This window comes from Typopeltis vanoorti, chromosome 17 (assembly GCF_054136105.1).
Source record: "Typopeltis vanoorti isolate ZY-2024b chromosome 17, IOZ_Tvanoo_1.0, whole genome shotgun sequence".
In the NCBI taxonomy this organism is placed as follows: Eukaryota; Metazoa; Arthropoda; class Arachnida; order Uropygi; family Thelyphonidae; genus Typopeltis; species Typopeltis vanoorti.
In genome coordinates this window covers 67736217-67763514 of record NC_143565.1, presented here as the reverse complement: position 1 = coordinate 67763514, position 27298 = coordinate 67736217, and the positions used below count along the sequence as shown (strand labels likewise).

Below are 27298 nucleotides of genomic sequence, written 5' to 3'. Positions count from 1 at the left end.
GTTCAATTACCGGAATCTTTCTTATGATAAACCACAGAAACCTACGCCTACAACTATCTCTAATTCAGAGTATTTCAATAATAAGGTGTAATGCCTTTTGGCTACTCATATATGAAAATATGACTTCAACCTTGGTATCACCTCTGAGTCTGGCTCCCACGGATGAGACCTAAATAAAGGTCAAAACTGGTCTGAGTAGTGACCCTTCCCATAATGCATAGCATTATGCATGTCCGCAAGGATGTGTGCTTTGCATTATGGGGTACTAAGGCAAGTGATGTGAAGTCATTAGCTTCTATATATGAGTTGCTCAGTCCTGAAAATACTTCAGGCACAAACTTTGTTTGCTTACACTTGGATAAAGGATTAAACCAAGAATATAATTTCTTGGCATCTTTAATTTATAGTATAACCAAGAGAAAAAACTTCCAAAAGCAACACTCTTCATTCTATCCCTTTTGACAAATCATGTTGTTCCAGGTGTATAATATGCTATTGTACACCTGGAAAGTGAGCTGAGATCACTTTTGCAAAAGAAAAGGCAGGACTGTGTTTTGGCAGCATAGGAGGTGACTAGGTTATCCCTGCCTCTTTGAAGAGATCATTGTTTAAGGCAATGGTTGCAGACGATCTGGATGTAAGAGATGTCACAGAAGAAAAGATAGCAGGTTTTCTTTTTCTTTGGGGGGGGGGGTGCTATAATAGTGGTGCCATCTGGATTGGCAAGAGGTGGGTGTAGGTGAGCAGGAGTTGTATCCGATGGCTTTTGTGAGGGAGCCATCAGATACAACTCCTGCTCACCTACACCCACCTCTTGCCAATCCAGATGGCACCACTATTATAGCACCCACTCAAAGAAAAAGAAAACCCGCTATCTTTTCTTCTGTGACATCTCTTACATCCAGATCATCTGCAACAATCGCCTTAAACAATGATCTCTTCAAAGATGCAAGGATAACCTAGTCACCTCCTATGCTGCCAAAACACAGTCCTGCCTTTTCTTTTGCAAAAGTGATCTCAGCTCACTTTCCCCTCCTCTTCAGTAATACACACATACATCACTAGACAGGATGAACAATCTCTCATTGGACTGACATTTGCCTCCAACTTCTTTTGCCAGAAACACATCATATCAATATCTTCCTCAGCTTCTGAAAATCTAGGCATTCTTTTCTACTCAAGAAGCTATTGTACACCTGCCCAGCTACTAATCCTATACAAATCCACCCATCCTTAGAATACTGTTCACACACGCATTTAGGTGTACCTACAACCTCCTTAAAAATTCTTGATGCTGTTCAGAGGAGAGCAATTAGGCTCATAGATGATCCTTCCCTCACAGACTCACTTCAACCCCTATCTCACAGATAGAGTGTTTCAGCTTTGTCTCTTCTGCAGGTATTTCCATGGTCACTGCTCCAGTGATTTGACAAACATCATTCCTCTGCTTGCTGCTAGACCTGTTTAAACAAGAGCAGCAGCTATCCACCATCGCTTTATGGTACAACTGCAAACTCCCTGAACTTGCTTCTCCTCTTCCTTGTTTATTCCATCTACCTGTCCTCTGGAGCAGCCCTTCCCATGATATGTTTCCCAACAATTTCAACTTACAACTCTTTAAGAAGAATGTCAACAGGTTTCTTCTTTCTTAACTTTTATCTGCATCTTACAGTACTGATGTGCTGTCGGTTCTTGTACCTCTCATTAGTGATACTTTTTTCCTAAAAGGTACCACACACGAGGTACAAAAAAAAAAAAAAAATCAAAGATGGTGGCATATTATTTCCATGCAAAGCAAGGAGCAAGGTTTAAACAATTTAATATACCGAAAATATCAACTAAGTATGTTAGTTTTGCAAGTCTGGAGAAATCAGTATGTAGGAGAGATAAAAATTCTTGACTTTCATTGATATGGAGGTAGATTTTGATTCTCTCTTGTAATTTAAAGAAATAGGTAAAAACGTTTCCATGACACAGCCAGAAAATTTCAGTATAAAATATAAGTTACACATCTTTGATACTTCTTCACACACAAGATTTTAAAAATATGTGCATTCAAGTGGCAGTCCTTGATGTAGTTTATGATTTTTACTGCTTCATTTGCAACCATTTTAAGGCATTTTTTATTTAATCACAGGTGATTAAATAAAATATAGTGAATAATATATAGTGAAACATGTGGAATATCCATAACTATAGAATAACACGTATGGCACTGTAAATAACTATTTAATTATGCAAATATTTCATCTTAGTTATCATAAGACATCATCAGCACAACTATCGAACAACAATATGAATTGAATTCAAAAAAACAGTAGGTGTGCATGCTTAAATTGGAATCCCTCTATGTATGCAGTCACGTGTTCATGGATTAAAACTATTGGGCTGAAATTAAAATCAATTAAATTAAATTAAAATATACAGCTAATTATTTATCACAATTGAGGATAACAATTTCCCAAACTTTTGGAATAGTGAGACAATTGTTCTGATTAAGATTAGGTCTATGAAGTAAGGCTTCAGCACTTTCTTTACATAAATGTCCATGTTTATATATGGATCTATGTAGTAGCTTAGCATTTTTCCATTGGATCCTGTGGTTAGCATTTTTGATTCCATGTTGTGTAAGGCCAGACTTGTGAGATTTGATAAGGATTTGTAAGGTCTGATTTTAAGGCTTAAAAACAGTTATGAATGAAGTTGTGAAAGTTATGACAGGCATATATTCTTAGCAGAAAGTAGCTTGTGATAAATGCTACGGTGCACTACTGTTACCGATAGTACAATTGATTTAAGAAAGGTCATTCCTTCTGCCACTCTTTGCTGCATGCTGAAAGTGCAACAAATGATACACCATGTCTAATTTATTGTAGATTTGTTCCCCCAACACTAAATCAGGACACTCATCAGGTTGAAGTAATCTCTGATCAAAATACAAGAACAGCTAATATTCCACAATTTTTTTAAGCATGCATGTTATTCAATGTTTAAATGTTTCCTTATAAAGGGATACTTTTGCAATAACATTATTTGCTTTTACCCTGAGCATAGTGTTTGGCATTATTTTTGCAGTATGTTCAATTAAGTTTTTTGCCACAATATGATCTTTTATGTTCTTAGCCACCAGTAGCGATACTCAGTGTGAAGCCTCTGTAGCACTGAAATTTACCGAAACCACTAGTGATGAAATGCACAGCATTCTTATTGTTCTTTGCATTTGTTCTGAAACAATTGCAGAGGCTTTCCAATGTACTCCTTGTATTCATACTCAAAAAGTATAAAAAATACCTTTTTTCCTCAAACAGATACCTTTTTTTTTTGTTTTTCGTTCAGTTTTCATTTTATGGTCTTGTTGGTCACTGTTCATTGCAACATTTACGTTAAGAATTTCTTTGTGGTCCTTGTTTTCGCAAACAGGATAGGCATTTCCATTAAGTACATTCTTATCCTGACCATTGCCTGTTTTCTCACTATTTTTCTTATTTTCTATGCTAATGATTTTACATACTTCACTAGATTTGCACTGCAAAGTACCAGTTTTAATCTAGCATTCTATATTATTTCTATAAAATATATATATGGTTTCGCAAATAAGTTTGTTTGGTTTTTCAGAGCGGAATGAAATACATTTTATTTAATATATATAATACATACTAGTCAGTTATATATTGACCCTCTTATCAATGACCTCTTGCCATCTGTCCACCAACTTCATTATGATGTGTTCATAAAACTCCTGAAGTTTACTGGCGAAAAACTGATCCAGGTGTCTTTTGACAGCCTCCTCATTAGCAAAGGTTTTCCCATTCAGAGAATTCTGCAATGATTGGAATAAGTGGTAATCAGACACTGCCAGGTCCAGTGAATATGGAGGATGCGGCAAAACATCCCAGCCAATCCAAGATGTAACAATTTACTTCGGGTTGTTAACGATGTGTGGGGTCTGGCGTTGTCATGGTGAAAGACAACTCCTTTCCGATTTGCCAATTCAGGATGCTTTGTGCTAATTGCATGGGCCAGTTGCGTGAATTGTGAGCAATAGACAGTCGAATCAATCGTTCTGCCTGACGGTAACACCTCGTAGTGGACAACACCTTTATAATCCCACCACACAAGAGCATGTTCTTCTTTGGGTGCAATCCCACATTGGAGGTTGTTTGCGGCGGTTTGCTCTTGTGCTCCCATAATCTTTTATGTACCATGTTATCGTACATGACCCATTTTTCATCTCCTGTAATCACCTGCTTAAAAGTGGGTCATTTTCTTGGCGACGTCGCAGCGAATCACAGATGGTTATGCAAAGCACAGTTGAGCAAAGTACAAAATTGACTGAGGCCACTGAAATATTGGCCTCAGTCAATTCATGTGGCACCCAAACATTGAGTTTTGAAACATATCCCAGCTTGCGCAAATGGTTTTCAACGCTTGTGTGGGATATGTTCAGTACTGTAGCAATCTCCCACACTGTTTGTGATGGATTTTTGTCGATGATATCCTTCACAACACTCGAATCTACCTCGGTCAGGCGACCGGTGCGAGGCACATCACTGACGTCAAAATCTCCAGAACAGAATTTGGCAAACCACTTTTGGCATATGCATTCTGTTAAGGCACCATCCCCATATACGCTGCATATTTTTTATGGGCTACTTCTGCAGCTCGTTTGCCTTTTTTGAAATAAAAAAGCAAAATATGCTGGTAATTTACATTATTTCCTTCCATTTCTAAAAATATGTTACACACAAACACAACTGAAGTAGGCCAAACGAAAATTCACTGAAAGGTTATGTGAAATGTTGCCTTCAACTGCACAATTGCGTTGTGCAGTAGCACAACAATAGTGACAGGCGAAGCGGCATAAACTTGTACTAATGCATAAACTGAATGAACTTATTTGCCAACCCAATATATATATATATATATATATATATATAATTATTGGCACACGTGTGAAATCAGACGCACGCAGCTACTTAACAACAGAACTTCAACATGGACTGTAGCTACAGTTCAAAGCTAACTGATTTTATAATAGTCGTTTTATAGTGATACGATGTTTCTTATAGTGTTTGCTTGCTTTCTATGCCTGAAGAAGTCGGACAATCAGATGAAACATATTGCATTTTGAATAAATTTAATTGTTATTCTAGTCTCGGTTATAGTCAGTATATATAAATATGAATATATACATAAATATGAATATAGATATATATATATATCATTATATAATTTATATAATATATACCGTATTTGCCAGCTTATAAGATGCACTTTTTTCCCTTTGAAAATAGGTCTGAAAAACAGGGTGCGTCTTATACGCCAATACTCAGTTTTTTATTACTTTCATTTCTGGAAATTTTCTCTGTTCCGAGTTACGCGATTTCTTTCTTGCTTCCTTGCGGTGTGTGAGAGCATTCCAGTTACGTTGAGTTCAGTGGATGTGCATGCGGTGTCAGTGATGATAACAGCTGTGTTCCTGTTTGTTTAAACTTTCCAATTGTTGGCGAGGTTGTTGTGAATGGTGATAAATTTATGCCGTTAAATTTTCTGTAAATTTCTTCGCAAATTATGGCTGAAAAACATCGGCATTGCTACAATATTTGATTCAAGCTACATGTGATTGCATATGCTAAAAAACATGGAAACAGGGCTGCAGAGAATCATTTCGGGCCACCCCAGCTGAGAAAATTATATGAACTTGGTGGAATCAGGAAGAGGAACTAAAAAATCTTTTTTTCCTAAAAAATGTGTACAAAAAAAAGGGATGGGTGTCTTATATGCCAGAAAATATGGTAATTATATATATATAATTAACTAACCTTGTATGCCAGTTAATAGGCATAAGTAAAAATCAATTAATTTTTTATTAAGTTGTACATCAGCGATTATATATGCAGAAACTCTTATTCCTCACAAAACTCAGATGCTACTGTTTAGAGATTGTTTATTTTATTTCATCTCTATAAAGAGATTTTTATACTCCAAGTGTTTATTAATTATACAAGGGTTCAGTTCTGATTGGTGCAATGACTTTTAACTATTCCTCTTAGAATCTGGAAAATGATTGACTTGAGACCAATAAAAAATATATATACATTTAATGAAACTAAAACAATATATACACTTTAAATAAAATTACATAATTAACTACAAAATTAACTGGATCCAAGGCTTTCTAAAATAAATCTAAACTTTAGAAATTTTCTTATCCAAAATATTCAAATCATTTATTCTCTGACTCATTTTATTACTGGATTGTTTGACATATACTTAATCACATCTACAAGACTAAACACCTTGTTTTCACAACAACAAAAATGTTCATCAGGGCCAGTTTCCTTGTTAAGTCCTTTCCGAAAATATAAAAAGTTTCTTCTTCTTTTCCATGGGATCCCTTCTAATCACCATTATGAAGCATACAATATTATTCACCTGTCTCACTGAAGTATAAATATTCTTACCTATTCCAATTCAATTTGACAACACAATTTACTAATTGTTCTACCAGAGAAAGAAGTTTCTTCTACTACTTCATAAACAACAGATCTATGTAGAGCTCTTCATGTTAATTATTATTATTATTATTATTAATTAGGCCTCCAAGGAGCCAAAAACTCATCACAGATGGTCCTTCCTAGGAAACACAAGTCTATCAAGACTCATCCTGGGAGGTCCCTCCTAGGAAACAGAAAGTCTATGATACCATTCCTTAAACTCATTGACCGTTCTCGCTCTAACCACTCTATCAGGCAATGCATTCCACAGATCAACCACCCTCCATGCAAAGAAACCATTCCACACCCTCTTACTCACAGTTTCCTTTCGCAACTTCCAGGGATAGCCCCTTGTCATCACTCCTTCCTGCTCCAAGCGAACAAAATCCCCAGTGTCAACCCTGTAACCACCTCTCAACAATTTAAAAGTCTCAATCATATCACCTCTCAATTCCCTCAGCCGATCCTCATAACTAAAATTGTACAGTCCTGAAATTGTCTTTGTTATTTACCTCTGTACCCTGCCCACAGTTAATTTATCTCCTTCAAATCCAGGGGACCAAATCTGAGAACAATAGTCTAAGTGTGGTCTCATCAGGGTCTTATACAATGGAATGATAACACTTTTATCACTGCAGGTCAGAGTCCTCATTATTGCAGCAATCCTCTGTATTACCTTCATCACCTTTGTAATATGTCCCCTGAATTTCAGGTTTCTATCAATCATCATCCCCAGATCTCTTGTCTCCCCTACTTCCTCCAGTATATCTCCTCCAATAGAGTATGCAGTGTCCAATCGATATGTCCCAAACCTCAAGACCTTACAATTTTGCTGCATTAAACCAATACCGCTATTCATTTACCCATCTGTCTAGCTTACTCAAACCCTCTTGCATGACTACCACATCTGCACTATTACAATAAACCTTACCAGCTTCACATCATCTGCAAACAACTGAATATCCCCTTGCAATCCACTGACAACGTCATTGATATAAAGGTTAAACAATATAGGTCCCAGTACTGAACCCTGTGGGACACAACTCTCTGATACCTATCGGAAAGAAAATCCTGAATACAGTTTCCCAACCTGACATCCAAACCCATGTGCTGCAACCTAAATATCAGTTTATCATTTGGCACCCTGTCAAATGCCTTTGTTAATAAGAAAATGGCAGTATATGCATTTCTCTCATCTACTGCTCTAGTCACTTTATTATAAAAGGCTAGCTTATTACTAAAACAAGAGCACCCCCCTCAGAAATCCATGTTGACGCTCACAGATAAAATTACCCTCATCTGCCCAATGTTGTATATGGTCCCTAACTAATTTCTCCAGGATCTTAACAACTACTGATGACATACAAACTGGCCTATAATTAGACACTTCCAGTCTGCTACTGCCCTTATGCAATGGCACTATCTTACCTTCCTTCCATTCCCTGGGCACCATTCCCATAGCCTTTCATTGAAAAGCCAGGTCAAAAGGAGCTTTTAGTTCCTTAGTACGTTCTCTCAAAACTTGTGGTGAAATACTCCAGTCCCACTGCTTTACTGACATCCAGAGTACTGAGTATTTGGAACACATTCTCTTCCTGCACCTCTCAACCTGCCCTATTCCTCTAGTATTAAAATTTACTCCTGCAGGATGAAATACACCAATAAAGTGTTCATTGAACAATTACACTATGTCCTCTGCATCAGTCACTCTATTTCGATTTTTATCCCACAATGTCATTCTTCCACAATATTTCTCCTCCTACTGGCCACATAGCTGAAAAATTCCCTAGGATTTTCCTTGGATCTAAGGGCTAATCTTTTCTCATATTCCAGTTTCGCCTTCCTTACCATACTAGTCACTCTCCTGGCCTGTGTCTTATATTCTTCATGCATCTGCTCCTCATCAGTCTCTTTATATCTCTTCCATAGCCGCTTTTTCACATGCAGCTCCTGTTTAATATTGCTTGTCATCAACTTTACACCAAATTGTGTCCTCTTCTTCACTTGTGGAATACAGCTTACTATTGCTGCTAACAAATATTCCTTCACAATTTCCCAAGCACTAATGATATCCCTAGCCTTCCATTTCTTCCCTCCATGAAACTTCCTGAAGTTAATGTCTAAAACTATTATAATCAGCTGCATAATAATTCCACATATGTTCCCATCTCTTTGATACTCCTGCATGTCTATTCATTTTCCAAGTCAAAACCATATGGTCACTCTCTCCAACTGATGGGAGAGATGACATCTCACTTATTATCATCTCTTCTGATGCTATGACCAAATCCAAAACTGCTGAACCTCTTATTCTATCTATTACATGTTGCCTAAGATATTTGTCTCTCAAGAATTCTAGAAATTCCATTCCCTTATTGCTACATGCATCTTCCTCTCCCCAATTTATACTGCTGTAGTTAAAATTTTCTATAACAATCATCCTTCTTGCACTTGCCAAGCTCAACCGTCTAAACATCTCCTGGTCCCCACCCTCTGTGCTCCTTGGTTTGTAGCAACAACCACTAAATATCCTGTCTCGCCCATCTCTACCTCACACCATATGCTTTTAAAATCATTAGTGTCACTGCCTTCCAAAGCCACCACTCTTAGAAGACATAAGTCGTCACTTATCATAAGCAGTACTCCACCACCATGCTTTTCCTTTCTATCCTGCCGAAAAATGCTGTACCCTGCTACTTCTATTCCTGTTATTATATCCTCTTTTGTCAACCACGTCTCAGTGATCCCAATAATCTTTGGCTAGGCTGATGCGATCAGCGCCACCAATTCCTCTCCTTTATTCCGGATACTCCTGGCATTAGTATAAAGCATAAAAATACCACTATTTCTATACCCAGCATTATCCCCTCCAGATTCCACTGGGCTCAGTGCTACCTGATGTTGTCCCTCTTCTCAAAAGTACCCTTTCCAACAAGAGGCTACCCCTGCTACCATCCACCTTGGGCATTCTAGCCTCCCTGCATTGACACACTGGCTCATTCAGAACAGAAATCTCTCCAGATGCCTACGTCCTTTCTCATTCAAATGCATACAATTCCTCTCTGTCCTCAAACGCTGTTTCCAAGCATCCAAATATTCCAATCCTCTCTTCTGACACATTCTATCTATTATGTTATTCAATATTACTGCTCTTCTGCTCAGCTTGTCACAATCATACCTAGGCAACACGCACACTATCTTTCCTCTCTGTGTCTTCTTTCGTACTACCTCAAGAATCTCATATCTCTCGCTGCCCAATTTACATTACCTCTCAAGTCACTTGTTCCTACCATCACAATCATCTCATCCACCCTTTCACACCTCTTAATTGCCATAGCCACACTTTCTATTGTTCCTCCAGGCAAACACTCCTCACGCATCCTATCTTGTACACCATGGATCATTGAGTCACCATACATTACACTTCTTGCCATTCCCTCTCTCCTACTGTTTCCATTCTCTCATCTTCTATCATTCCCATAACTCTCTCTCATTCCCTCTGATCCACTTATCCTATTCTCTCCTTTTCCATCATTCCCATAACTCTCTCTCCCATTCCCATACCTCTCTCTCATTTCCTCTCTTCCACTGATCCTATTCTCTCCTCTTCTATTGTTCCCATAACTCTCTCTCATTCTCTCTCTCTCTACTACTGTTCCCATTCTCTCATCTTTTAAGTCATTTTACGGTTTCAAATTTCACCAATTGCCTTTTCCATAGCAATTCGGTGTCCTTAAGACAGAAGATGAAACTTTCCATTCAGCATTTCCTCGAACATTCAATTAGAACATCGACTGCAATATCTTCTTTATTTGCTAACTACTAGACAGTCTCAACTCCTTCAGTTTAAAGACTCATAGTTCTGCAATTCCTTTTTGGAATCTTCTATTAATATTCTCCTGCCAGTCATGTAAAACTTAAAATCTTCCTAAGAACAAAATTTCTCTGGTCTGCGTTCTTAAACTTCCATTGGCTCACTCTTGTTTTTCTAGTTACTCCAATACGGAACATTCTCTCTGTCAGTTGTTGATCACCCATAAATCTCTCCTTGGCAAACATGTGGACTCCATGTAAATGGCAAGCAAGAAGTTATGTATAATGGCTGACACGTCTCTGTTAGAGTAACGAGAATGTCTTTACATAACACAACAAATATCTCAACACTTACCAATTTTAAATTACAATAAAAAAAAAAATTGAAAATAACACAGCTATCAAAATCTAGTAATTACATCAATTTTCAAATGCTTAATATTTCATTTTGACAATAATAATATCAATAACGGGCACATTGCAAGTACCAATATACATGTTATGAAACCAAAACTAATAATATAGAGAAATATAGATAAAAATAGAGAAATAATTCTAAAAAGAATCGTAATTGTAAATTACGATTATTTTTACACTACCGTTCCAGGCTGCACTTTGTGCTGAATTTCAATATACTTCACAATATAGCAAGGCAACCATGCAGTGGCTGATTTTATATACCATTATACACTCACATGTTAAGATATACAGTATATAGCAAAATATTATGCATATTATTATACTGAAGTTAAATGAATTGTGTAAAAGTTTTTAATTAACAGGATTTTTAATATAACAAATTCTAAATCACATCTGAAAATTTACAAACTAAAAAAAAAATATTTATTTACTAATAAAATTATCTTGTGGCCCACACTTTGAGAATAGCTGTATTAGAAGTCTGAAATGTTAAATTTGACAATATCGGATATGTGAGATGTAACATGGGTGAAAACTGTTGATAGGAAGCCGATAATAATGTAAACTTAATCACGTAGTTGTATCACAGTACACTTTCACCACACAAGGACAAATATCAGGAATTCGATGATGATGATATTCTTAATAGTTTTTACTTTTGTTTAGCCACATTTACTTATAACTTAACTTTCTTACTTTTCTCTATACACAGTAGATAACAACTTACTAGCAAGTAAGGTATCCTTACTTGCCAGTAAGTTGCAATATCATTCCTCCTTTTCCAGGACTGCTTCTTTAACCTCTTGAGTCCACTATGGTGTTTTGATTTTCCATTCCTTGTAGACCACTTCACCATATGTCTCTCTGTCTGAATCATTCAACATTTTCTTCAGAATTTGCCACTTCAAGGTTTCGTTCTTCTATGAATCCCCCCCCCATAATAATATCTCTATATAATATATATTTTGTGGATGGCAGAAGCAATGGAGAAGTCAATATTTACCTATACGAGTTGTCAAAAGGTTTACCACCTTATTATTAAATTACTCTGAATTTAGAGAAACATGTTGGAAGTTTTTCCCCACTTGGTTAGACTATAATAAATTTAGTTTAACTTTATTTACCTATACGAGTTGCCACCTTTTGGCAACTCGTATAGGTAAATATGACTTCTCCGTTGCTTCTGCCTTAGTATCACCATTTCTGTGTCTGACTCCCACTAATGAGACCTCAATAAAGGTCGAAACTGGTCTGGGTAGTGGCCCTTCCTTTAATGCATAGCATTATACATGTCTGCAAGGAGATGTGCTTTGCATTATGGGAGATACTAAGACAAGGAGTTATGAGAGCTTGGCCCACCTTTACCACGAGTTGCCACAGTCCTGAAGATACCTCAGGTGCAAACTTTGTTTGCTTACACTTGGATAAAGGATTAAACTAAATTTATTATAGTCTAACCAAGTGGGAAAAAACTACCAACATCTTTCTCTAAATCCAGAGTAATTTAATAATAAGGTGGTACACCTTTTGGCAACTAGTATAGGTAAATATGACTTCTCCATTGCTTCTGCTTTAATATAACCATTTCTGGGTCTGGCTCCCACTGACGATCCCTCAATAAAGGTCGAAACTGGTTGGAAGCTTGGGTGATGAATGGCAATGCTGTAGCCCATGAAGTTAACTGAGGCACGGCTGTTACTGTTACCCCTCGGATGAGATATGAGCAAATGAGCGGGGCTGTGCTCGGTGGTGAGGTGAACCTGCCACAGGGTAGAGCTAACCGGTTCTGAGAGTTCTTCTCAGTGGTAGGGTAAGTCTGTTACTGAGGGGGAACAACGCCGAGTTTTTGGAGTTTGACCTGTACTTTAACATTCAATTAAGGTCGAAACCAGTCCGGGTAGTGGCCCTTCCTTTAATGCATAGCATTATACATGTCCGCAAGGAGATGTGCTTTGCATTATGGGAGATACTGAGACAAGGAGTGATGAGAGCTCGGTCCACATTTACCATGAGTTAACTCAGTCGTGAAGATACTTCAGGCGCAAACTTTGTTTGCTTACACTTGGATAAAGGATTAAACTAAATTTATTATAGTCTAACCAAGTGGGAAAAAACTTGCAATAACAATAATATGGTGAAATTAATCTTTTTGGCCAGATAATTGAAGGTACAGTGGTGCTATATTAGAAACTGGTTGATATGTTAACCCATTCAAGGGTCAGGTAATTAAATGAATGTTTAGATACTGGAATGTCAGATCATCAAGTGATTACTTATTACAGTTATAAAAATAATCATCTCCCCACCCCTGCAAACTGTAATGGATAGCATATGAACCAATAAAGGCATATTCAAAGTACTGCAATTATTGATGAAACAAGCAAGGATATGATTGCAGATAATCATAAAAAGTGCCTTTTAAAATGCCATTCTTATATAAGAGACATCATTATCACAGTAATTGAGCCTAAAGTATTTTTGGCCATGTAATGTACACATAATTTTATAAGTGATCACAGATACCAAATTTTCCAGAATTATGTCATGCAAGGAAGAAATACTGTTATCATTTTGATTTTTTTTTTCCAATAAAAATGGAATTATTACAAGAAAATAATAAAATAAAAAAATCTTTCATTAGTCCTAAACCTAGGAATGATTTAAAAATGAAAACTATAACATTGGCATTTGTTGATATTTCCATTGCTCAGAGTTGCATCGAGGGGTAGTACTTTTTTTTGTAAAAATCCAGCAAATGTGCCAAACATTATGGCATGTTTAAGAAACAGTGATCCAATTTTGACTCATACTCTAGACATATTCTTTTTTTTTTTTTTTGCCTAATTTTGCCGCCACAAATATTCAAATTGAAAAAAAAAAAAAAAACAAATCTGAAATGAATTAACAAATTTTAACAGCAATTCCAACAACCAATTGTATAATTTTTTGCATTTGTCTGTTGTTTTACCACTAAAAATGATATGACTACAACCAAAACTGAAGAGCCGGCATACATTCTAAATCTGATATTTTATTAAATTCCATTTACCAGAGTGGATTCATTGCAATATTTAATTTTTACATGTCTTGCTTTTGCAAATTATCTAACTGAAACAAACTTGGATAGCTCAAAAATTTCATGAAACTGCTTGAAAATTAAGCACTCCAAATACCAAATTTCGCTAAAGTATGTCACCCAGCATCCCAGAATAACACTATATGAATTCTGGGACATACAAAATGAATCTAACAAATGCTTACCTATGGTCTGGTTCCTTTTTTCCAAGTGTAGGACATTTGGAAAAAAAGAAAATAAAAAATCTTCCTTTCATTTTCTGTCAATACTTATAGTGTTTACATCATCCAACTACTATTATTATAAAATAATTTAAAATATTTCTATTACCTTTTTTGTAGACTGTTTATGTTTAAAAGTGAAATTTTGAGCTTTACTTTTGTATAAATGTCTTGAATATCCAATGAAGCTATCACTTCTTCCATTTCCAATTGTAACTGTGCATCTAAAAATAAACAAATAAATGATCTTCTAAAATATTTTTCAATAATTAAAAATAAATAAAATGGAATCTTGCAAGTATTTTACATAAAAAAACAATTATATTTATTTATAAAGGTAAAGATGATTGTATGTTATATTTAGCCTCAAATGAGTTTTTTGTTTTAATTATTTTCTAATTAATTCTGACTGCCTTCACTGGGAAGGAATGTACATATTAATTAAATTAAGCATAAAAAAAGCATGTGAAGAAATATGAACCTCATAAAGCAGAACATAACCAACACTGAACAAGACTTTTCAGGAAGAGTATGTTTTAAATGCCATTAAGTGATATCAGTTGCTCTCATCTGTTGCATCATTTTGCATTTCATGTAGTGATGGTGAAAGGCATGTCATGAATAGGTACTATTGGGAGGGCAGACAAGTTAGATGGAACAATAAGGAAATTGTGTCTTATTGCTGAGAAAGGAAATACAAATGTCGTTTTAAAGAAAAAGCAGAGGATGTTTTGAAATGATGGGCTCATATGCGCATTTAGTAATTTATTATGGTCATATTTCATAAAAATATGAAGAAAAAAGATTTTCATTTCATAACATGGATAAACCAGTGCAACAGACTATGAAGAGACAGATTTCTATGACATCTGGCCTTTCATATGTTTAATTACTATACTTTATGGGTCAAGTATCTTTTCACAGATATTTATGGTGATTTATTTAATATTTTTCAATTCATTACATTCCTTCCTGAAGGTAGAAGTTGAATCTGGGGGTAAAACTGGATTAAATATAAAATGGAATCTTTTTACTTTTTATTATAATGATGGGAAACAAACAAAACATTTTTAGCTTTAATATATGTTTAGCATATATGTTTAAAAAAACGATCGTACAACATGACAGAATTCCATGTGGGCTGGGGCGTTGCCCAGTTAAACAAGGCTCCTGTTGTTTTTGCCAGGGAACCAGGACAAACAGCAAAAAGTCAGCTACTGGAACAAATACAAAAACACACCCCAACATATCACCAGAGTTCAACATTGGTACTATTAACATAAGAAGCCTGAATAGCAAAGAAATGTAGCTGAGGAATTGGATAAGTACCAGATCGACATAATAGGGATGACTGAAACAAAAAAAGACAAAATCTGGTGAGATTTTTCTGAGCAATAAATACAAAATGTTATATTCAGACAATGACAGTCAGGGAAAAGAAGGTGTAGCTATAGTACTGAACAAAATATAATCTTCTTGAATGGCACACAATATCAAGTAGAGTGATGTGGGCAAATATCAGAATGGGGAATTGGACAATGAGACTTATTTGTGTCTATGGTCCCACAGAAGGTTCTACTAAGGTAGAAGTGGAGGAATTTTTTGAGGTTTTAGAAAAAGCAACTGACACAATGAAAAAGGAAAAGTTGGTCCTTGTTGGGGATCTAAATAGCAGAGTAGGAAATAATTGTCAGACATACAAAAATATTTTGGAAAAATTTGGAGAAAAGAGCATAGCTAATAATAATGGCAAATACCTGTTGGATTTCTGCTCAGGACATGGACTGGTTATTACTAACACAATATTCCAACATAAAAATGTTCGCAAATTTACATGGAGAGAAGAGGCACAGAATAAGAAAACTCCCATTGACGATGTTATTGTTGATAGTGATGTTTTTCTACTGATGCAGGACACCAGAGTGTACAGAGGATTCGAAATTGGAAGTGACCACCATTTAGTCTTGAGCAGGATAAGATTGAATTTCATATCGAAAAGAAGAACATGTGAGAAAGTTTTAAAGCGATTAAAAGTTGAGCAGCTCTCAGATGTGAACTGTAGACTAAAATACACAAACATTATTCAAGAAAAAATAAAACAATTTGAGAACCGGAACCAAACCTTGGGGAGTCAGTAACAAATCCTAAAGAAAACATTGATTGATTCAGACAGAGAGGTATGTGGTGAGGTTGTCTGCAAGGATAGAAAAATCAGAACTCCATGGTGGACACAGGAAATTAAACAGGCAGTGAAGGAAAAGAAGAAAGCATATCAAAAGTTCCTGGCAAATAAGTCAGCTTGTCTCTTAAAGAATACAGAGACAAATGTAAGAAAGGTAAACACTAAATGTAAAACTAGCTAAACAAAAGTAATGGGAGGACTTTGGTAAGAACGTAGAAAATAAATATCGAGACGGTGGCAAAATATTCTGGAGGTTGTTGAAAAGGCTCAGAAATGGAGGAAAGAATACTGTAAAAGGAATTAGAGATGATAAAGGTGGTATTAAAACTGGTGAAAAAAAGATATCATTGATATATGGAGTAATTACTTCATAAAATTGCTAAATGAAAAAACAGTGATGACAGCACAGTAGTAAAAAACACGCAACAGACATGCAATCAGGAATACATATCCATACTTGAAGTAGAAAAAGCCATCAAAAGCCTAAAATATGGAAAGGCAGCAGGAGTAGATGATATGCGACAAGAAATGCTCAAGTATGGAGGTATAAAAGTCTTACAGTGGTAGAACTGCATAGTTCAGAAGACCTGGACAGAACGAATTCCACATGATAGGAGTAGAGCTCTCACAGTCTGCGCAGTTAGCCTAGTGGCTTTGCGCTTCGCAACCATATGCCTGGGGAAGGAGTGTCCCAGGTTCTATTCTCATCGAAGACGTGAGGAACGTGAGGATCTTCCTCAGACATAGCCAAGTTAGCCGGTCTTGGGCACGGGCAGTAGGGTTTTTTTTCTGCCAGTTTATCTGGCGTTTTTCATCCCGCAAGCAGGCAAACTGGCCTCGTGAACATACACTTCTACAGCCAAAAATATATCCCCCCTCCCAGTGGCAGACTAGGCGACAGGTCCGTTGGGTGGCACTAACAAAAAGTCGCATCTAAGTAACACGCGGACCCTGCATAGGAAGCAGGAATAACGCGTAGTGAAAGAAAGAAAAGGAGCAGAGCTCTCACAGTACCCATATATCTCATCTCATTTCATTTTCCTTTTCCCGCTTTTACCTTGCGGTGTCGAGGTTTTTTTATTAATCATTGGATCTAATCTTTTCACAATATAAGGTGGTCAGCCTTATGCCCAATGTATCCTATGTCTGTAGTGGTGTTGAGTTTTCAAGACTGGTTTGCCTGTTTTGCAGAATGAAAACTCCCAGATAAACTGGAGAGAAAAACCCTATTATCCATGCCCAAGACCGGCTAACTTGGCTATGGCTGGGGAAAATCCTTCAGCTCCGACGGGAATCAAACCTAGGACACCCCTTCCCCAGGCATATGGTTGCAAAGCGCACAGCTACTAGACTAACCGTGTAGACATACCCATATATAAAAAGGGAAATAAAACTGAATGTTAGAATTACAGAGGTATTTCCCTACTGAGTGTTCCTGGTTAAAATTTATGCAAGTATACTTGAGAAACGGTTGAGAAGGATTGTGGAAGGGAAGCTTGGTAAAGAACAAGCTGGATTCAGGCAAAATTGACAATCAAATTTTCACATTACAACAAATAGTTGAGAAATCATAGGAATATAACAAAGATCTGTATTTAAGCTTTGTAGATCTGGAAAAGGCATATGACAAGGTGCCAAGAGAGAAGCTATTCGAAACACTACAGTTATATGGTGTCAATGGGGCATTATATCAAGCAATACTTGGTCTTTATTTGAGTTGCAAGTCAGCAGTTAGAATTGAAGGAAGTACAGGAAGATGGTTTAATGTTAAATCTGGTGTGAGACAAGGATGTACATTATTCCCTCTGTTATTCATTATCTACATGGATCACATTATGAAGAAAAGTGGTATTAAACATGATATCAGAATTGGAGATGTTAATGCATGCTCTTTGCTTTTTGTGGACGATGTTATACTTCTAAATAAATCCACTACAAGTTTGCAAGATTCCCTAAAACACTTGAGAAAAGACTAGAGACCACAGATACGAAGTCTTGAGAAAAATTACAGGAGTGAAACAGATGGCATCAGTGGAAATGTCATATTAAAAACGAGGATATTAGAAAGAACTTAATATTGTTAGCATCCAGGAATGTGTTAGTAGAGCTAGTAGCATGGACACTTAAACAGAATGTGAAAGGAAAGATTAGCAAAACAAGTGTTCTTTGCCAGGTTGGCAGGAAAAAGACCCAGAGGAAGACCAAGATATAGGTGAATTGATACACTAAAAAGTGCCTTAGAAGATAGAAATATAAGATCTACAAAGCTTAAATACAGATCTTTGTTATTTCTGATCTTAATGATTCTTGTAATAAGACAGAAACTTGCTACAGAACTTGGATTAAGAATGCCAGCAAAGGTTGGTCGATTGGTAGAGCCTCTGCTACTAATGTCCCGCAAGAAGTTAAGCAAGTTTGAGCACGGTTAGTAGTTGGAAGGAGATCAATCATTTGATGCTGTTGGCACACTCATCCCTCGATGAGTCTTTGGACTCCCTGGAGGTGTCACATAATAATAATAATAATGAAAAGAATTACAGCAGATAAATTAAGTCAGTCATGCTAATTTAATGAAAGTTTAATTAAGCAAAATGCTAAATATTCCATGACACAGTAGATATGATATGACAGATTTTTTTTTTTATGTTGCTTCCACCCACGAAAGGTCATTTGCAAAGATATAGTATATTTTGTACTGTGGATGAATTAAGGATGTTTTTTTTTTATTTTTATCAATTTTCCATATTTTTGTGTATTTTTTTTAAATTTATTTTTTATATAGTCTAGAAACTCTGCTCTAGAGACCAAACATGGAACTCTTTCAAGCCATTTCATGCCTCTAAGAAGCATGACAATGGTCTCACACCAGGTGATGAAATTCATCTCCCACCTAAAGACAATCAGAAACATCGATGCCAATGGTATGATTCAAATTCACAGCCTGTTAGTTGAAGAGCGGGTACTCTAACCACTCAGCCAACCAGGACAGGGTAATGAGCCAAGAAGTATCCTGAACATGTGATTCATAATCTTGCTTCCACACTCTGACAGACTGTGTCTAGTAGGGAGTCTAAGCAGCTGTACAGAGGCACTGGGCAATATTATGCCAGAGAGAGAGAGAGAAAAAAAAAAGATTGGCTGATATCTTGGAGGAAATATGTTCAATAATGCATGCTCACATGTCTATTAAACTATTCTCCAATCAAGCCACAAAAATTAGAATAAATGATTATATAAAATTTTTCTTCACACAAGAACTCCAACAAAACTTATAAAACAAACAAAATATCTGAACCAAATACATCATCATTTACAGACATCTAAACCACATCTATTTTGACAGAAACCCATGTAGCAGTAACAACAACAGTCCACTTTAATTATCCAAATTATTCCTTATAGTTAGAGTAATCTGGATAGTTAAACTCAACAGCAAATAATATTAGATATCACAAGTCTAGGTGCCACCCTTGTGGCAAAAGGATGCCAAACCTAGAAACCCCTGATTTTAATCTTGCTTAAGGTTTTCCTGTCTCATTCAGTAACATTCATCTGCTGTATTTCTACCATTCTCTAAATTCTGAAAGCACTCCTGACCACTTCAACTTCTTATTCTTAAAGCTTGACTTTCTGAAATCTAATTACCTAGCATTGTGGACATTGAGGTTCATCTTAGGACAGGACATACTGAATTAAACATTGAATATTTAATTCAATGGAACTGAATTAAATCCTATACGGATAATTATTTTTAAAAACGACATTTATCTCTCTTTTAAAGGATATATTCTCTCTTGGTCTTCCATTTCTAATTCTCCTAATCTCTGTTTAGCATTCATATATTGAAGACACAGAAACACTGCAGATTTTTCTACTCTGTTCCTTCCCCCTTCCTCCAAACAGGTGAATGCTTAGCAACCTTCAATAACATTCTTTTCACTTCTGAGCATGCAAAGCAGTATAGTAGAGCAGTATTGTGTGCTGCCATTACTGTTTTCAGTACTGTGTTTGAAAACAACAATTAAGGTCTTTTAATAGTGCAGGAAAGTTTGTTTAATTATAATTTCAAAATGAAAGCACAGAAATTATAACAATTCTTCATTTTACAATATTTTATGTATTGGAGATATGTTCACTTATTTAATAATACAGCAATAATCTTTGCTTATCTTTTCAGTGAATCACCCTGATACAAACAGCACCAATATTTCAACATTTGATAGCTCATACAAAATTAAAATTAACCTTTAATAACTAAATTTTAATAAAATTATTTAACATCTAAGCAAGACTACAGTAGCCAAAGACAAAAATAACAATTCAAGATGTCTTGCTATTGCTACATATAAAAAGAAACAAACATTTAACTAAGTTTATAAAATACCTTATTACTAACTTGAATTTAACCCTCTCATGCATGAATTTTTATATTCATTTATAAAAAAAATTATAATGGCATGATACAGTACCATTTAATCTTACAGTATTACCATGAATTCATTAATTTTGCTAAATTTGTGTCCTGTATATGTAAAAAATGATGTCCTCATCATGCACTAACGCCAACAAACTACAGACATGTTTCTATGGAAATGACTAAGGAATTTATTTTCATTGAAAGACATTACAAGTATGACAAAACAGATTATAAACAAATTGTATTTTGCTGAAACACTTCATGAATGATCAAAATTTGGATTACTTAGTACATACAAAAAAAGTAGAACACTTATAATTTGCAGTAGAGATATGTAAATCAAGAAGTCTTATTCTCTTTGGTTCATTTTGTAAGGAAAGATTGAAAACATTTTGGACAGACTGGAACCTCACATCTACCACAGCTGTATCTTGTTTTACTCTTGCAGTGTATATCTCTGCAAGGATTGGCATTAGCACCTGTTGTGCTAATGGGTTGTACACAGGGCTCTCTCCGTGAATATTTACTTGGTGTTTTCCTCTAAACTGTGGTTCAGTACCAGCAAAGGGGTTATCTTTCTCACTAAACCACACTGGTTGTTTTTGCAATGGCATATGACCAGCAACAGCTGTATTTTGCACACTAGCTGGACTTTGAACATTGCAAGTCTGACCAACAGGGGAAGGACACTGAACACAACTGTTGCTCTCCATAGGATCATTTTGTGGCTGCTGGTATGCAGGATGATCATCAGAATCACTCAGCTCCAAACCACCTTCAGATTCCTCCAACAGTTTTTCAATCTCCTCTTCAGTAAGTCTCTTATGGTAATAGGCCTTTTTTATGCCTGATGGACGTGGCTTTTGGTTATCCATCTGTAAAAGAGATGCCAATTAACACACTTACTATTCATTTATGTTTGCAAAAATAAAATAAATAAAATTATAAAAATATTGTACAAGAACTTTCTAACCTCAAACTATTTGCCACATAGATTACCTTACAAACATATTGTCCTCATGTGAGGACAGGTTGTTTTCAAGTTCATTTTATGAATATGGTAATAAACATGAACAAATTAAATATTCACACTTCATCTACAAGGTATAACAATATATAAAACCATACTAACCTTTCCAGAAAACTCATGAAATCACCAAATTCAATCAACAAAACAGCAGCTTTTCACTTCCTCCTTGATACATGCACCACAGAGAGATTGGTATTCCTGTAACTCTGTTGAAACTCCTGCCATCTGGTGTGGTTTCTAAGAACACTTTGGTCTCCCCAGATGAGGACTACATGCATACAGTAGCACTAAATAATGAATAAATAATTATTATGAGGGAAAATATATGTGTCCTTATATGAGGCCCTTATGTATGAGAGGGTTAAGACTCATAAGACCCAAAATGTGTAATGTCAGCCAAAATAAGTGACATTCAACCAGAAGGTCAAATTCTAGGTGATTGGAGTAAAGCTATTGTGATACCCACTAATAAAAAATTACAGAGGAATTTACCTACTGAGTGTTCCACAATAATTTTTTGTAAGCATACGTGAAATGAGGTCAAGAAAAATCATGGAAGAACAAGTTGAGTTCAGGCCAAATAGAGGTTTCGGGATTAGATTTTTACTTTAAGACATGCATATTCAAGGAGAGGTATAATAGGATTTGTGTGTATAATGGTTAATTTGGGTCTTCCACAATGAATCTACAGAGTCCATGGAGTGTGTAGATTAAATATAATAATAATATATGTAAGAAATCATTAGCATATAACAAGGATCAGCATTTAGCTTTTGTAGACAACAGAATCATATTCATGATCAGGAAAGGACATACGACAGGTGTTCAAGTGAAAAGTTGTTCAAAATGCTATAATTACAAAGTGCAAATGGGATTATTTGTGCTGTGTAATTATAGCAAAAAAAAAATAATAATAAAGCCTATATTTAAGTTTTAAGTTGACTGATCAAATGATGTATAGTAAAACAGTTTAATATAAAATAAGTTTAAGAAGAGGTTCACATTTTCTCCACTGTTATGTGTATGGAACACAATATGAAGGAAAGTAGACTTCATATAAAAATTGGAGATATTCAATTCAGTTCTTTAATTTATGCATATGATGATGATCTTTGAATTATATAGATTAAATAACTACTGATTTTCATATGCAACATCATGAAAACAACTGCATTCTCTAATAGAACAAGTAAAATATTTGCATCATTTAGTCACAATTTTTAGTAAAGATGGAAAATTAAATTTGGAAATAGATAACAGGATTTAAAAAAAAAAAATAGTACAGGTGGAATTCTGTCTTATTCCATAGAAAATAAATTCTATGGAATAAGACAGAATTTAGCTAAAATATTAAACTAGAAGTATGTAAGATACATTCAAGCCAATTTCAACTTATCGACCTCAGGGTTATGATTGATTAGAAAATAAATAGTTGATCTGAATGTTCTGAGAAAAATTAGGAAAATGAACATATAACATCAACAACAGAATCATATAAAAATGAAGGTATTAGAAAGGAATGTGACATTATCAGTATAGTTTGCCCACCGTTTGTAGGTCTCTACTTGGCGTCTTGCCAAGAATAGTCGATTCATGCTGAAGGGGAGAAAGAAATGAAGAACGTACGAATTGGTCGCCAACACGCGAAATCACGTGCTTTATAGGTAAAATTTTCCAACTGTTATACAAGCAACATAGTTAACTACAATAATCATAAACGAGAAGTTAATTTTCCGACCTGTAATAATAAACAACTCATCACACAATACGGACTGATTACCGTATTATCAGAATGGATTCTCCTTTTTCTGACATGCGCAGAGGTGTCGAAGGATCTCTAATTGGTGGGCGAACTATATTTAAGATGAATGGGCGGAGCTAATCTCAGGTGACATGATAAGTTAAACAAAATGGGAGAGGAATGGTTTGCAAAACAGATATTTTTATTTGAAGCCAGGCTGGCAGCAAATAAACTTGTAGGATGGTCAAGTAAGAAACACATCAAATACTGAAGTCCTAACAAATAACAGATTAATTCAGAAGAACCCTGTTGATGGAAGCTAGCAATAATGCAAACATAAATTTTGTAGTAATATTCCATATTTATTGATTCTACTTTAGAATCAATAAATATGGAACTTTCAAGATGTTTTAGTAAGCAAGGTGAAGGTTTCATACTAGATAATGAAAGCTACCTCCTACATAAAGGTATTCAGTATTTGGCAATCAAAAATAGTTTATTGTTAGGATAAACAAGACACATGCATGCACAGATGATTCTTCTAAAAATAAACAGTTTTCATAACAGAATCAAAAGTGGCGTGCATGTATGAAAGTACTGAGTAAACATTACTTACCTCTAATATAACGATCTATATTTAAAGTTCCATAGAAATTTATGCCAAACTTGGGTAGGGTCCACTGCAACCACAATGTAATTTTAACAGTCTCTTCTGCACTACTCTCTGTTGTTTTTGTAGATATAGCATCAGAACTAGCTTCTCTATCACCAAGTGAAATATCAAGTGCCACATCTGGTGGACTAGAAGTTGTAATAGTTGTCTGATGGTGAATACTTGAAGTATGTTCCAATGGAGAAGAGGGGATTAGATCAACTTCCATTTTTTGTACAAAACTAAAAGCACTCCTTATCAGAGCAATACATTCTATAATGCAACTTACTGCATTCACAATTAATTGTACCTATTGGGAAAAAAAAAAAATAAATAAATAAATAAAAAAATATATATATACACATAAATAATACATGGATTATATATACACATAAATAATACATAGATTATATATATATGTGTGTGTGTGTGTGTGTGTAAATTAGTTTTTTTACCTTGGGTAATGTATATTAGGGTTACTAAGTAATTTTATAAACTTAGTTATTTTACTCCTAATCCCAAGTAAGCAAACAGTTAAGTTTGCGCCTGAACGTAGTAGTTCAAGTCTAAAGGTGGTGCAACTCATTAGGTATTTAGGGTCCAGCTACTCACTGAGGAGACCTCAAAAAAGGTTGAAACCGGTCTGGGTAGTGACCCCACCCATAATGTATTGCAGTATACATCTCTTATTGAGATGTGCTTTACATTATGGAAAATACTAAGAACAGTGATCAGAGCTTTTCCCACCTTTACTATGAGTTGCACCACCTTTAGACTTGAACTACGTTCAGGTGCAAACTTAACTGTTTGCTTACTTGGGATTAGGAGTAAAATAACTAAGTTTATAAAATTACTTAGTAACCCTAATATATATATATATATATATATATATATATATATAATGTGTGTGCATATTATAACTGTTGTCATAACATTTAAAATAAGTAAGAATAACTGATTTTGTTCATTAAATCTGATTTCAGATGTTTACTAAAGTAACAGGCATCTGAATTCAAAAACTTAGCTCAACAAAACAATTATTAAATGAATAATTAATTTACTGAGCAAATATTTTGCTAAATTTCTAACCAGTATCTTCAAAGCTGGTTCTAAAAAAAAAGTAAATAAATAAATAAAAATAATAAAAAAATTAAATACACAAAATTTATGAAAATAGAAAAAAAATTTCCCTGTTTCCCTATGGTACTAATTTACAATAGATTTATAATATTTTATGGGTGAGTGTCACAAAAAAAAGAGTACAAATTATAGCTATGATAAAACACAGCACTTAATCAAATTGTTGTACAAATTGTTTTCAAATTGCAACTAAAAAGAAAACAATGTCCTATCAAGGCCTGCTCTAGGAGACTAGATAAAATAAAGCTAATTCAGAGATGTCAGCTAAATTTCATGTTAGAAATGTGTCTCAGATTGTAAAGTCAGGAACTACCTGTATATGTATTCCTGAGGATGATCTTCATATAAAGGTTGAGACATTTAAAACACTTAAAATTTTAATAAAGAAAATGTTGTGGAGTGCCTTCCTAACCAGCATAGTAAGGAAGACAAAATCAGATTATGAGAAGAAATTAGCCGAACAGGCAAAAGGAAATCCCAAAGAGTTTTTTTTTCTTTATGTGGCAAGTGGGAATGGAAGGATAACTATAATGAAGTGGAATGATTATGGAAGGATAACTTTTAAGGACTGTAGATGATAGAGAGGTAACAGTCAGATGAAACTGTTCAGTTACTGAGTGATTATTTTGCAAGGGTATATCTCATCCAAGTGAACATACTGTTATGACAGGGATTGATATGAGAACAGAGGAATTGGAGAATTGGAGGTACTTTGTATATTGAAGAATCGGAATGCAAATACAACTGTGGGATTGGGTGGGATGTTGGTCTGCATTTTACAGGAATGTACAGGGGTACTGCCAATGCCTTTGACTAGGCTGTTTAAGTCTTTGCTCTAGAAAAGTCCTTTATTTTAATTATTTTCCATAAAGGAGGACTAAGACTTTGGAAAAGTTGGTCAAAAAAAAAAAAAAAACAGAGAGAGAATTCAGGAATGGATGGATAAGAATATGACACTCTATGAGGAGCAGCATGGCTTTGTAAGATCTAGTCCAGTGCTTCCCAAACTTATGGATGTAAAGGCACCCCTTGGAAAAATTAAAATATTTCACGGTCCCCATCAGGAAAAAAAATCATAATACAGACATATATTATTATAATATTTATTGTATTTATAATCAATACAAAACATACACAGCAAATATTGCAAAAATCAAATGCAAATATTACATTTTTAGCATCTTACATACACATTTGACATGGCACACACTTAGTCTTAAAACATTTTAAATTTGTTTTCATTATTTCACGGCCCCCTTCAACAAAACTAACGGCGCCCAAGGGGGCCGCGGCCCACAGTTTGGAAAGCACTGGTCTAGTCTACTAACTTTTTATAATAGAGTGAAAACTGAGTTGGACAAAGAGAATGGCTACAAGATGATACTCCTGAATTTTGAAAAGGCATTTAACAGGATACCACATAGAACTCTGTTACACAAATTGCAACAAATGGAGATGGATATGACTAGTTGTGTGGATAAGAGGGGTGGCTATTGGACAGGTGCCAAAAATAGTATATGGAGGACTAGAATCCAGGAGAAGGAGGTGACTAGTGGTGGGCTCTGTACTTGAACCAATGTCCTTTAATATGTACCTAAATGTTATGGGAAATAATTTGAATAAAGTTTTTCCACTTGGTTATACTATAAATTAAAAATTCCAAGAAATTATATTCTTGGTTTAATCCTTTATCCAAGTGTAAGCAAACAAAGTTTGTACCCTGAAGTACTTTCAGGACAGAACAACTCATATATAGAGGCTAATGACTTTACATCCCTTAATTTAGTATCCCATAATGCAAAGCACATATCCTTACAGACATGCATAATGCTATGCATTATGGAAAGGCTCACTACTAAGACTGGTTTTGACCTTTATTGAGGTCTCATCAGCAGGAGCCAGACCCAGAAGTGATACCAGGGTTGAAGTAATGCAGAAGTCATATTTTCATATACGAGTAGCCAAAAGGTGTTACACTTTATTATTAAAAGAGTCTGGATTAGAGATAGTTGTCTGGGTCTGGCTCCCACTGAAGAGACCTCAATAAAGGTCAAAACCAGTCTTGGTAGTGACTTTTCCAATAATGCATAGCATTATAAATGTCCATAA

General features: G+C 35.2%; 1 protein-coding gene across 1 annotated transcript in view; it reads right to left on the bottom strand.

Annotated features, from left to right (window-relative positions):
- Vps13B (vacuolar protein sorting 13B) overlaps positions 1-27298 on the bottom strand; it is a 1316993-nt gene that overhangs the window by 885485 nt on the left and 404210 nt on the right. Inside the window, exons 17-18 of the mRNA XM_090406926.1 lie at positions 24014-24359; positions 14137-14251 (exon numbers count right to left, since the gene is read on the bottom strand). Of these exons, the coding sequence (XP_090263052.1) occupies positions 14137-14251; positions 24014-24359 (461 nt within the window). The remainder of the gene's footprint in view (positions 1-14136; positions 14252-24013; positions 24360-27298) is intronic.